Here is a 14,296-nt window from a genome sequence, read left to right on the forward strand (position 1 = left end):
TGTGAAACGGATTTTAACTTTGGCTTGAGGTACAGATGTTGTACTTCAAATGCTACTGTTTAGAAGTACAGTATCTGTCGGTCGCTATGAAAGAGATCCTGTACTAATTAGTTTGTAGCGCCGCCGCGCTGCTTAAGCATAGTATCTGAACTATTAATGACACCAACTGAATAAAATTAAGAACGGGCACTGACACGCATTTTACACGGCCGGTGTTTGTCACAGTACGGATTCTGTGCTTTTCTTCTCTCAGTGTGATTAAAATAATTTACTCATAACTTAGAAATCCATACACAATTAAAGTGATTTCCGTCTTATTTTAGAGCTAAAAGTTTAAGCCTGGAGATCCTGGAAAACCTGGAAAAGGTATGGAATTTAGAAAAAGGTATGGAAAACCTGCACAGGAAAAAAAAAGTTTTATTTTAACACTAAAAGTAGTTTTAAAATACCATTTGAAAACTACACGGAACAAATTTAACACTTATTTTTTTCTGTGTAGAAATAGTATATGGGTGATTAAATTTAAAACGTCACTTTTGATCCTACTAACTTTGATTTTTCGATGTTGGATTTTGAACTTAACGATACTCTATTTTGGTTGACTAGAATATATGATGGACAAAAATAATAGTGGTCGAGCAGGTGGAAACAAATTTTAATTTTCACCAGGTGAAAAACGATAGGCAGAAATGATAAGAAATTTTCTGTTTTCGTTTATTCTTTTCTCAAATAAATTCTTACAACTTTAAAAAGTTAAAATATTTCAAATTACAATTATAAATGTTTCAACATGACTTAAAAAATATTTGTAATGAGTTCTGCCATAAATTAATATACTTTTGAAGACCAAAAAGACATATGGCTGCCTTTATATTTTAAAGATGTTCGTTTATTATTACGAAAATTGTATAAATTGCTACAAGTTTCGACTTTGATTAAGTCCTCATCAGGCAATTTAAAAATAATAATTTTTAATCTTAAAACAAACATAAGCAAATCAAATTAAAAACACATCTGTAATGAAAATTATTATAAGATATTAATTGTCACCAAAGAGAAAAAAATTTTAAAAAACAAATTAAAGGAGAAAAAACTCACCTTGTGTTTGATCACATTAATAATCATATAATAAAAGGTTAAATTTAAAAAAAAAACCAAAATTAAAAAATTTCTTAAAAACCATGATGGTAAGAAAGTATATGGTAAAAATTTCTTACCATCATGGTTTTTAAGAAATTTTTAAAATTTAACCTTTTATTATATGATTATTAATGTGATCAAACACAAGGTGAGTTTTTTCTCCTTTAATTTGTTTTTTAAAATTTTTTTCTCTTTGATGACAATTAATATCTTATAATAATTTTCATTACAGATGTGTTTTTGATTTGATTTGCTTATGTTCGTTTTAAGATTAAAAATTATAATTTTTTAAATTCCTGATGAGGACTTAATCGAAGTCGAAACTTGTAGCAATTTATACAATTTTTGTAATAATAAACGAACATCTTTAAAACCGTAAAAGGCCTCTAAATATTATTATCAATATTATTAAAAAACGGTTCTTAAACAATTTTATTAATTAGTAAATAATTTTGTTTTAATTTAAATACATTTCTGGAATATTGCCTGTTAAAGATTTTTAAGAATATTTTAACTCAAAATTAAAAAATGTTTTTATGTCATTGCCATATCAAAATCTCTAAGGATGAATAATTTTTGGTTTGTAGTTCTTATTAAGTTTTTGGTATTTGGAAGTTTAAAAAAATTTTTAGAGCTGAAGATATGTTATTGGGCCAGAAATTTTTTTAATTTTTTACTGGAATTTCATAAGTAGGGGAGTATAGTCGAGGTTGGACCACTGTCTAGGTAGGCCATTCGCGTTTTTTTGTCAAGTTCACTAGCGCCACCTACGCGCATGCTTGTCGAAGTTTGTCTTAGTAAAACCTAACTTTTTGTTCAATTACATTTTCGGAGGATCGAAAATTGTGTTTTCTGTGACGTCGGTACAAAAAAAGCTCAAAAAAAGTTTTGTGCATAATGGGAAAAACCATTAATAAAAGATAAAAAACAAATTGAATCGTCAAGGCAAGTATGCAGATTTGTGGGACTCATGGTTGAAAGAAAAACAAAGTAAAAAATCGAATCCCGAAACGTATTTCTTTATGGTTACAACAATTCGGTAATGTTACTTACTGTCAAGGTCGGCCACTATGTGTTTAAAATGCGCAAAGATGAGGACGAGCTACTTCATTTGCAAAAACTGCAATTCTGTATAACTCATAATATAATTGATCATCTTATTAATATTTTTATTTAATTTTATTAATATTATAGTGCAAAATTTTTTTTTATTTATATTTATTTTTTTATATTGTTTATTTTTATTATTTTGTTATTTCATTAAGTTACAAACTGTAAACAATAAAGAATCAATTTTCCGTAACTCCAAACATGTTATTTTATTTTTTAACGATTAATGCCCTTTGAATTTTAAACATGGCCGACCTTGACTGTAAGGACCAACCTCGACTACAAATTTTTTTTTTAAATCTTTATAACTTTTTCATTTTAAAACTAATCAATTTACTTTGTACAGAAAAGATGTTCCTATTAAACAGCACTTTCCAACCATATACTTCAATTGTCCAAATTCATTTTAAAAAAAAAGTTATAATCAAAAGTCAAAAAGGTGGCCGATCTCGACTATGCTCCCCTATTGACCTAGAAAATCCTGGAAAAAGCCTGGAATTTTATATTTATTATTTTGTGGTAACCATGATTTAGTATAAATTTGAAATGTATCTAAATACTTTTCTAGAAGTTGCAGCCCATCAAAGTTGGACAATGGAAATTCACTACAATGGAAAAGTACACCCATCTTTATCACTTCATATATATCTCGAATTCTATTTATCAAAAAGTCTTAGGCATACACAGAGAAAAATGAAAATTCAGATTTCGGACTGAGTATAAAACAATTTAAATGATTTCTATTAACATTAGTTTTCCAAAATTCAAAATGGCGGATCCAATATGGCGGACAACGAAATAAAAAATTGATCAGATTGGCTTGAAACTGAATACTTTGGGAATTTCAGGGTCGCTGATTACGAATCTGAAATCAGTTTTTCAAAATTCAAAACATCTGGTTCAATATGGCGGAAATTTTTTTTAAATTTATTGAATTTGTTTGAAACTAACTAATCTGACATCAGTATGATAATTTTTGGTGAAATCAAATTTCGGAAAATACTCTGCAAAACTAATGTCAGATTCGTAATCAGCGACCCTAAAAACCCCCGAGTATTCAGTTTCAAGCCATTATAATTAATTTTTTATTTTGTCGTCTGCCACATTGGATCCGCCATTTTGAATTTTGGAAAACTAATGTTAGATTCGTAATCAGCGACCCCAAAAACCCCTGAGTATTACGTTCCAAGTCAATCTGATCAATTTTTATATTTTGTTTTCGGCCATATTGGATCCGCCATTTTGAATTTTGGAAAACGAATATCATATTCGTAATCAGCGACCTCGAAAACCCCCGAGTAACCGGTTTCAGGAACATTTAAGAAGTTTTTAATCACCTTTTTTAAGTTGCGCATATATGCGTCATGAACCACTTTTGGCCAGTTTAGTTTTGCGCATATATGCGTCAGCGACAGTCAACGGGTTAATTAAATTAAATATTTATGTTAAATATTTTTATGAAGTAGACGCTTATGTAAAATCATATATGTGACCGGGTCTGAGAAAAGGGACCTACTTACCAAAAAATAGATTTTTTTTTATGATGGTTTCTTATAGTTTAAGGTCCTAGAAATACAATGCAATCAGTCCCGATTGTTAAAAAAAAATTTTTGCAATTGTTTAAACAAATTTAAAAAAAAAATTTTTTTAAATTTTTTTTATGAAAATATAAGTAATTTTAAGACAAAAATTACTCTTGGTTGTCTAAGTGTCTGGAATATTTCCCCTAAATCTTAAATTAAATGCCTAAACCATTTACAAAAAATTCGACTTAATTCCTCGAAGATGATCCCCAAGTATGCCCGTCATCGGCAACCTGGTTGTGCAAGTCAAAAAATAACTATGGATTATTGTAGAGTTCAGAATTATTCATTATTCTATCAGTTCTGAACTTGCATAAAAAATTTCAGACCTCTAGGACATCCGGAAGTCTTTCAAATTAATTTTGAAAATTCCATAATTTGACTTTTGCAAAGTAAATTGTTTATAACAATTACAGGATTGTTTGAACAATTATTTAACCATGAAAATCGAATTCAGCATAAAAAAATACAAAAAGAATACTCATCATGTTAATTTAAAATGTAAAATGTTTCAAGAAATCTAATTTATTTGGATAGAAAACTTTAAAAGCGTTTTTCGCGAAAAGTTGATTTTGGTAAGTAGGTCCCTTTTCTCAGACCCGGTCACATATTCAATGCCATTTATGTGATTTTAAGATTTGAAATTTGATAAAATTACGATTTGAACTTGTTAACGTACGGTGATAAACAGGCGTGTTCCCATTTTTAATGTAAAACACTAAGATTTTTCCTTGTGATAATAGCCCGAGTATAACCGAGTTTACTGAGTTTGGTTTTAGTCGGTGACTAGCTGAGCTCTTAACTAACCATTAAAAAATGTCAAAACAGATGGGAAAATAAATGAAAATTTTGATTTTACGTTTTTGAATTTTACTACCTCACAATTAATAATACCAGAGAGAAACTAAGAGTATGTACATACATAATGCGAATCTCTTTTTACAGATATGTAAATTGAAATGGCTAAGTCGAATGATATTTAGAATCGTTCGAAATCACTTGTGATAAAGCAAGAAACGCAAGGAATAGAATTGAACTAATCTAATAATAGACCAAACAATGGTTCTATGTCCCGAAAATAATTCTAACGCAATGCTGAGAATGAGAAAGACAGCTAAATATCTGCATGCTTCTCATTCATTCTTATTATTGCGATTTAAAAATGATTAAATAATAATGACAATTGAAATAATAATAATAATAATAATAAAAATTCAAATTAATTTTTTTAAAATGCAACTAATAAATTAAAATTAATTAACTCAAAATAAAAGTAAATTTAATTTTTTTTAAATAAGAATAATTGTATACATACTTAATAGAAAAAATTAATTACTTTTTGTTAAAATTAATTTTAAATAAAATTTAATTTTATTAAATTTGTTGATTATTTCTTACAAAATTTAAGAAAAAATCAATTTCAAGTATGGAAATGTTAAAAGATACAAAGAATTATACATAAAAAATTGTGTTATTTATAAAATAATTCAAACTAATAAATAATAATGCATTACATAAGTTTAAAAATAGACCATGCCAAAAGTTGAAACACATTACACAAATAAAGGTTTGTTCTCTCTCATTCTCTCCCGTTATCTATTATTCTCTCTTATTATAGTGTTGTATTTGATAGAAATAATTTTCTCATTTATATTATAAGAAATATTATTGAAATTTCTGCTGCTTCTATTTACCCCGAATTTCCAGTTTTTAGGGGTAAATAGAAACAGTCTCCTATTTTTTATTTAAGTTTGCAAAATGAAAAAATCAAAGTTGATTTTTCTTGTAGTATTAATAAGAGATAATTACAATTTTAGTAAGAATTTTTAGTTTATTTTTTTCCAAATGCTAGTCAAAAAAGTGAAAGGATGTCTTCTTTGATTTTCAATTTTTTATGCAATAGGAAATATTTTTGTATATACTGCTGCTAACTGACAATCGGAAAATGGGAAAATACTTAGAACTTGTTGGGGGTGATATAAGCTTCAAGATGTAACGCCGTATTTATTTTAAAAATTTTTGATTTAACTGAAATAACTACTCTGTTTCGATTTACCCCATCTGACCCTACGTCAATTTAATTAAATTTCAATATTTATAGGTATGCTCTTTTGTGATTTGTATGAAAGTAATTCTCACGAAAGGTCCAATTTCGCCTTCACGGTATTTTGTTAAAAATTTAGAAAATTAATTTTAATTGTTAAAAATTGTGCCACTCATATAATAAAATTTAACAATTTTAAATGATATCGCTAAAGAAAAATTCAAAAAAATGTTAAATAACTGAAATATTTAATGAATGCTATGTAGTGTAACGGAGGAAAGTTTTAACACCATAAATTCAATATTTCAGTAATTTGACAAATTTTTGGAATGTTTCTTTATGAATTAACTAAAAATTATTAAATCACATCGTATGGTTGGCAGAATTTTTATTATTTAAATTTATTTTACTATTTTTGAACAAAAACACCATGTTTGAAATCGTGCATCTATTAATTAATAAATAAATAATAATAAATAAATAAATGGTCCTTTTCATGAGAATTACCAAATTTATTATTCAAATGTTAAAAAAAATTAGTACCTGAAAAATCCTTGTTTGTGAGAAACCATCCATGCAGTGACAATTATAAGTGGGCGGGACTTGGGAACATCAGGCAGGGCAGAGTCAAGAAAGAAGAGCACATCAGAGACTAGACAATACTGGAAAAAGAGGAATAACGATTGTGATGCGCGGGCGCGTTACGCCTACGCATATCCCTCGTACTAAATGATAAGAGAATGTTATATAGACAAGAACCCTAAAGCAGAAACTTAGAAACATGAAATTTAAATATCTGTAAATCTAGTTCAAAATAAATTAAATATTTACTTAACATCATTATTTAAATGTATTTTTATTATAACTATGTTTTAAAAATTAAAATTGTATTACTTACTTACATTATAAATCTGAATATGTGAAATTTCACTTATAAGTTATAAGTCGTCTTTTAGATTAATAAGTGCATATACACTTATAAATAAATAAATTTTTCACTTATTACAAGTGTACTGTTGAACGAGAGAGCGACTTATAACTTACAAATAAGTTAATTTTCACATATTCAGATTTAGAGATTTTAACTTTCTTCTTCATTAAAGTTACTTTCAATTTGGAATTACAGGAATTAATTTTAATTTGAAATATGCTTTTTCCCTTGAAATAATAAATAGCTATTGTTTTTTAAGCACATTATCAATTAAGGGAGTTTTTCAGGATTAAAAATGATATAAATTTGTTACAAATGCTTGAGTATTTAATAAAATATAAGCATTTTAACGAAAAATTAGTATATAGCTTCAGCAATTGGACACTTTTTTCTACAATCGGACATCAGTCAGATATTTTGGATTTATAAAGTAAAGAAGATAATTTTTTAATTACTTCCTGATTAAAAATTAAATTAAAGATTATTTGAAGTTAATAAATATAATATTTAAACCCTATAAGTTTTAATATTTATGATTAATTATAAACAAAACTTTATACTACTCATTCCGCATTCGAAAATGGTTGCATCTATACAGTCGGACACCGTGATTTTTAAAATAATGAATAAAATATTTCTTGTTTGAATATAATGTAAAACAAATTATTTTTATAAAATATAAACTTCACACATTTGTCCAGTATATTCTTTAAAGTAATTATTACAATGCATTACTATTTATTTGACAAAAAACACGAAAGTGTCCGATTATACCTACGCACTTACCCTATCTAATAATTTAATAACTTATTTATAAGAAATAAAATAATAAATATTCAATTTTTCAACACTATTCATATGTAACACACAGATACCGTGAGGCATTATTTAATACAAATAATAACTGTTTTACTGGAAAGTATCTTAAATTTGAATGTACTGTATATATTTGCTTCATACACATGAATATTAAATTTAATACAGGATTTTTCAAACAGTGTATCTAAATTTAAATCAGAGATAAGTATGCCATTGATACCGCTTATGAATAATAGAAAAATCAGTAAAATTCCACTAATTCGTCAGCGAATATATATATGCTGCTTGGAATGATCCGTTTACTTATAACTAGAAAATCAGTGTTTTGTTATAATATGCATGGGAAGAGGACCGATATTACTACAAATCATTTTCATCCATGAAGAAGTGAGCATCAATGCGTATTTTAATTTAAAGTTTGAAAAAATCAAAGCATAAGAATTGCGGGAAACAAGTTTTAATTTCTTTTTTATAGTGGACAGTTATGGATATTGATTATCAAGGCGTGGACTTTAAGTCGTTGCGTCATGATTCTGTTTAAAGAGAAATAGCAAAAAATGGAGATATATCCCTTGTTCTATAGTTATTTTAAGAAAGGCCAATTTATATATTACTATGAGACGTTCATTAAATTGAGCTACAGGTGTTTTACTGTGTGCACTTTATCATAAAATCGTAGTCATAATTAATCAAACAAATCTACTGCGACTATGATTCTAACTTATCAATAACACTGCTAACTTTAAAGTATCGAATTGCAACCAATTGATATGAAATATGTGGATCAAATCATAAGTTGATTCAAATTTTTTGTATCAATTGAATACTTTCGAAAAAACTACACGGAGAAAAAGAATAATCAAATTTACTATGAGGAGTGTCAAACTTGAAAAAGTTGACACTTTTATTCTGTTTAGAACTTAACCTGAGGAGTGTTAAATTTACATTCCTCATAATAAGTTTAATATTATCCTTAATTTTCCTTTTTTCTCCGTGTATGAATTAAATTTCACAATTACTATTTGTAACTATATTACTATAACAGGTTAGAGCATGTTGTGATACCCAAGAGAATTTAGAAAACAGAATATTTATCAAGAGGAGAGTGGCCGTCACTGAACTGGGTTTTTCATAAAGTTCTAGTATTAATTAAATTTTATCAATTTTGATCGTTTTCTTGCATCAAAATAAAACTGTAATACTCTTTTATTTAGGTTATACATACAATTTATTATAATTAAGTAACAAAATTTATGATTTTTATACACTGATACACTAATTTTATTTTGTTAAACCTTTGTTAATTCGTCAAAAAAGCATACTTTTAAGAATTTTTTTTGTCTATGCAGAGAGAGATAATTTATTATATCAATTTTTATATAATACTGCAACGTTTGAACAACATTTTTCCAAATTTTTATGGCAAAATATTGAAAATTGAGCGAGTAAAGGTGAATTTTCTAAGGCGCCTGCAAAAAAATTTTGTCTGCGGTGTACACCTGTTACTTGCAACAGAATCATTGAAAACAAAAAAATGAAAATGCATTTGTTAAAGGAGATGTTTTTTGAGGTAACACTGAGAAGATTTTTATTTTTTAGTTTTTCGTAGCACTTGGAAGCCAAAAAGACAATTTAAAAAAACGGCTAATTTATTATTATTATTATTATTATTATTATTTTATTATTATTTATTTATTTATTATTATTATTGTAAAATTAGTAATTTATAAAAAAAAGAAAAAGCTCAAAATAACACTTTTCATTATCTATGTGGATGTTACGTCTGTACTAGGGCGGATCCAACTTGCGGATCTCGTCATTTATTGTTATAATTTATACATTATCAGTATAATCATAAACTGTAACAAAATTTTCAGTTACTACAGCTGAATTAAGATGCGCACAGTTACTTTTGCGCCGCTTGGGCCTGTTGCAGGAAATACATAACTGAAAATTCCCTTCAAAAAGTGGTTGTGCGTAAACAATGTTTTATTGTATAAAGTATTTAAATAAGTAAAGAAGAGTTATAAATTATTTTTAAAGTTTTCATAAGTGATCATTCTTGGGATTAAAAAGTAGAAGCATATTTCTACAAATAAAAAGTATGTACAAAATCTATTTTTATTCGTACTCCATTACACGTATTAAATATTTTTGAAGAAAAATCGTCCTGCAGAAAGGAATGTCCATGCTAGGAACCAGTACCGTAACTATGATGAGCGTGATATTCAGAGGAATCAAAGGAACGATACATTTTGTGAAAGAAAACTTTTGTTTCAAACTATTAATTGAATTATATTTATGAAATTTAATTACTAATAAATGAATGATTAATATTATTTGATTGAATAAATAGTTTTGTGTATAAAAAGTAAGAAATAAATATTATTAATATTATTTACCAGTTATTTTTTGACCAAATTTATTTATAAACCGCAAATAAATCATTTTTAAACATTAGCATTATTATTAAATATTTTTAAGTTTAAATAATTTTTATACTGAAAATTTAGTGGAATAGAAAAAATTTTAAGACAAACTTAGAAATAATGAAGTTGTACATTTTAAATTATACTTTGTATTTTAATGTAAATTATGTTCTATTTAGCTATCCCTGATGAGTGTCATTGAAAATATTTTTTGAGTTTTGTTCAGTTCTGATTATTAAACAATATGTAACATTTTAGTTACATATAGTTAATTTATCAAAACTGAACAAAACTGTAGCAAAATTTTCAGGAAAAATAAAATAAATTTCAAGCTAATGACGTGTTACGAAAAATTACGAAACGGTCACAAAATTTTTGGTGAATTGGACTGAATATTTGTTCAGTCCTATGTATCTGAAAAAAATTAAACGTTGCTAAATTTTACGTAAGATGTAACTGCATAAAATTTCCGTTGCTTGTTTCTGAAAAATCCTACAAAAATTTTTAACAGTGTATGTCACCGATTCTTGTGGAGAAATTTTCTCTCACACGTTTTGACGGATTTTGATAAAATTTGGTAGATGTATTACGGTCATGAATACCTATAACCAGACAAGATTTTCAAAAATATGTGAAAAACAATTTTCTATCATTTTTTTAATTTTTAAAAAAATTGATTTTTGTATTTTTAAAATAACTTTTTTCTTTATTAAAATTTTTATTAATTCTTGTCAAAATTGTATTCCCGACATGAAAACGAATCAATTCATGTATATAAAGTATACATTTTATCAATATTTATAAAATTAATCAATATTTTTATTTTTTACAAAAAATTGAAATTTTTTATTTTTTGAAATTTTTTCTTAACACTTTGAAATAATTATTCAAAAATAAAAAATTAAACAATTGGTATATATTATATTGAGGAAGCTAAATGATCATGAAATGAACAACTTGTTCTCATAGAGAAAAATTGAACTCAAAATGAGTCGCAAAAGTGACTCATTATGAGCAGCAACAAAAATGAACCTCGTAGATGGCACCACGTTCTATATGTCATTTAACAGGCCCGGTTAACTCTATTGTATGAATACGGCAGTTTTTGGCGCCACCTACCACCAACATAGTAACTAAATTTACCCCAGCTTGTATATCTATATCTATTATATATATATGCATATATATATATAATAGCTAGATATAGATGTGTATACAGATATGTGTGTATATAGATGTATATGTGTATATGATGTGTGTATATAGATATGTATACAGTTTATCTATATCTATTGTATGTATAGATGTACAAGCTGGGGTAAATTTAGTTACTATGTTGGTGGTAGGTGGCGACAAAAACTGCCGCATTCATACAATAGAGTTAACCGGGCCTGGTCATTTAACATAGACATATTTTGAGTTGCAACAAAAATTAGTCCAAGGTTTTTCCGTGATATCGGAAAAATGGTTGAATCTACGGTGACAAATTATAATTGACAGTAATTGGATGTAGTGCGACCTAATAATGGCATATTGTCACTTATAAAAACTATTTTGGTTTCTCGACTCCAGGTCGGGTAGTTTTCCAGGTTCGGTAGTTAATTTTCTGTAATTAGTATTTTCTCCTGAATATGGGCTAAAATTTTATCTTCTGAATTGGAATAAAATTTTTAATTTCTCTAATTTTTGGTATATAACACTTTCGATATTATAAATTTCTCACAGAGACTAACCATGAAAAAATTGTAGTAGAATTCTTGTATGGATCTAATAAAATGTCCCTATTACTGAAATATATACACTAAAATTTTTTTAAACATTTTCTTTCCATGTACAACTTGTCGGTTTTTACTCAATTTTAGGTTATATTATTTATTTTTATTTATAATATAATTATATTATATTTATTATGTATCTATGTATTGGAATATAATAATAACAAATTTTACCCAATTTGTATAATGAATAATAAGTATAATTACTTTCAGATTATTAATTTATGTTGATCTGTTTTCAAAATTTATATAGTACTAAGTAAGTGTACTTAACTTTTTTAATAATGTTATTTATATTAAATACCTAATGTATATAAAGTAACCTATAATCATGACTGTCAAATGAAAGTTCTCTATATGCCACTGTACAGTCCTCGTACGGCTCTTGCAAAATTTTCCTAAATTTAAAAAAAAAATCGAGCGTCACTTAAAATAGCCCTAACCAATTTTCTACATTTTTACCCACTAGAAACCTACTAAACTTCAGCTTCAGGTAAAGAAACTTAGGGAAATTTCTTCACAGGTTGTAACACCATATTCAGTGTTAAAATAACACCCATTTCTCTTTGTATTGCTTTTAACAAGATCTTTGCTAAGGGGTCGTTCACAAAGTATGTAACGCTATATTGGACTAACTTTTAACCCCCCTTCTTTAATCACATTTTTTACATACAGAATACACTTTTTATTTTAATTCATATTTTTATATATACATTTATTATTTTTATTCTACATGTCCCCACCCAAACCTAAGAGTGTGATGTAGTTTGTGAACGACTCCTAAAGTCCTATACTTTAAATAAGAAAAAGTTCTGCGTCCATGTCTTCAAGGATTATGTTTAAAACTTATCAAACAAAGCATTAGACATAACAATTTTAATACTAAATATTAAACAAAAATGAAATGAAAATGAACAAAAACAATAAACACACTTTTCGAAATTGAAATAATGAATAAAATATTGTTCAAAGTAAATTATTTTTGGATACAGTTCCGCTAACTACAGTTCCTCTTTTCTTATGTATATTTTTCTAAACTATATTCTAAATAAAAGGCGGTAGAGTAAATTATAATGAAACTCAAATAACCAGATTTTTGTATCTCTAAAGAGAACTTTTAGTTTTGGTCTAAACAAAGCTTATCAGTAATAACAATTACATACTTTTCAAAGAGTCTTAAAAGTACTGAATAATTAATTTACTTCTTAACTATACAAGCAGACCATATAAGTAGATATACTATTAACCAAAAGAGGTTTTCCAAAGGAATTCTAGGATGTATTCACTTTTTAAAACTATGTGTAAAATAAGTATTAACATCCTGATAAAAAAAATAATGAAAAGATTAAATGTATATTTAACATTGATCTTCGAAAACTCACCCTGTGCAAGTCTTCTAGCAATCGGCTTAGATCTCATCGCTGGACACAGGACAGCAAATGAAAAAACAAAGCACAGATCTTGTTAAGAACGTCGTGAGCCATGCGCTCCACTATTCTAATAGTTTTTAATTCTCATAAATTATCCAATACTGAATTAGCAACACTTGTATTCATAGAAGTTCACGAACCGAAATCAATAAAAAAACCAATTTAAAAATCTAGTATATAAAATGAATAAAATTATCCCACGTATAGATCCGATCTATAATTAAGAGGATCACTAATATATCCCTTCGGTCCGTACGAGTTCCTGACGCGCGATGGATTTGTCTCCCGACAGAGGAGACTTCTCTGTCCTCTTTCTCCACCCTCTCTGGTCTCCCCGTTACCCCCTTCCTCGTCACATCACAGGAACCCCTTCCACTGGAACTCTTCCTCCTCCTTGTTCTGAACGACGTTCCTCCGTATATTCTCCCTCTCGTAAACTCGTTGCGTCGACGTCGCGGACTTGCGGCCGTCGACGATAAGCCTCTTGTCCTCCTTGCACCCTCCCTCACCTGGACTGCTCGCAACCTGCTCCACTCTCCCCACCACTGAGCTTTCCTAGATTCTGTCCACCAATGATCAGCCGCTGTCTTTGTCGTCGTCGTCATCCAACTTCACTCTACACACTTCCCTTGGTGCCTTTTGTATTACGGAGTTGCTTTTGCACTCTCTCTCTCTTTACAAGTTCATTGACTCAATCGTTATCTCTTGATTTAACCCCTATTTGCTTCCTTTTTCAATTATTATTTTTTCTGAACATAAGAAATCTCGAACTTGTGCAGAAATTATTCTACTTCGGTTTATTTAAAATAAGCGGTAAAGTACAGGATAGATGCTCTCTTTTACAGATCTCAATTATAAAAACTATACTATTGGCAAAGATTTTCGATTGCGATTTTTTGACATATTTTGATATAATTTGACCTCAGAAATCCAAAACTCATTTTTAAAAAATGTCCGGATATATATTTGTGTGTGTTGTGTGTGCTAACATTACATTAGCCTCAATATCTCATGCAGCAAGAGCAAAAGGGTTCA

The 14,296-nt window shown here is 27.7% G+C and overlaps 1 protein-coding gene across 1 annotated transcript in view; it reads right to left on the reverse strand.

Annotated features, from left to right (window-relative positions):
* The window catches only part of LOC122499770 (histone-lysine N-methyltransferase PRDM16-like), a 385,029-nt gene extending 371,176 nt beyond the window's left edge, over positions 1 to 13,853 (reverse strand). Inside the window, exon 1 of the mRNA XM_043608275.1 lies at positions 13,214 to 13,853. Within this exon, the coding sequence (XP_043464210.1) occupies positions 13,214 to 13,250 (37 nt within the window). The 5' untranslated portion in view covers positions 13,251 to 13,853. The remainder of the gene's footprint in view (positions 1 to 13,213) is intronic.
* Positions 13,854 to 14,296: the final 443 nt, after the last annotated feature.

This window comes from Leptopilina heterotoma, unplaced genomic scaffold (assembly GCF_015476425.1).
Source record: "Leptopilina heterotoma isolate Lh14 unplaced genomic scaffold, ASM1547642v1 Lhet_175, whole genome shotgun sequence".
Lineage (NCBI taxonomy): Eukaryota > Metazoa > Arthropoda > Insecta > Hymenoptera > Figitidae > Leptopilina > Leptopilina heterotoma.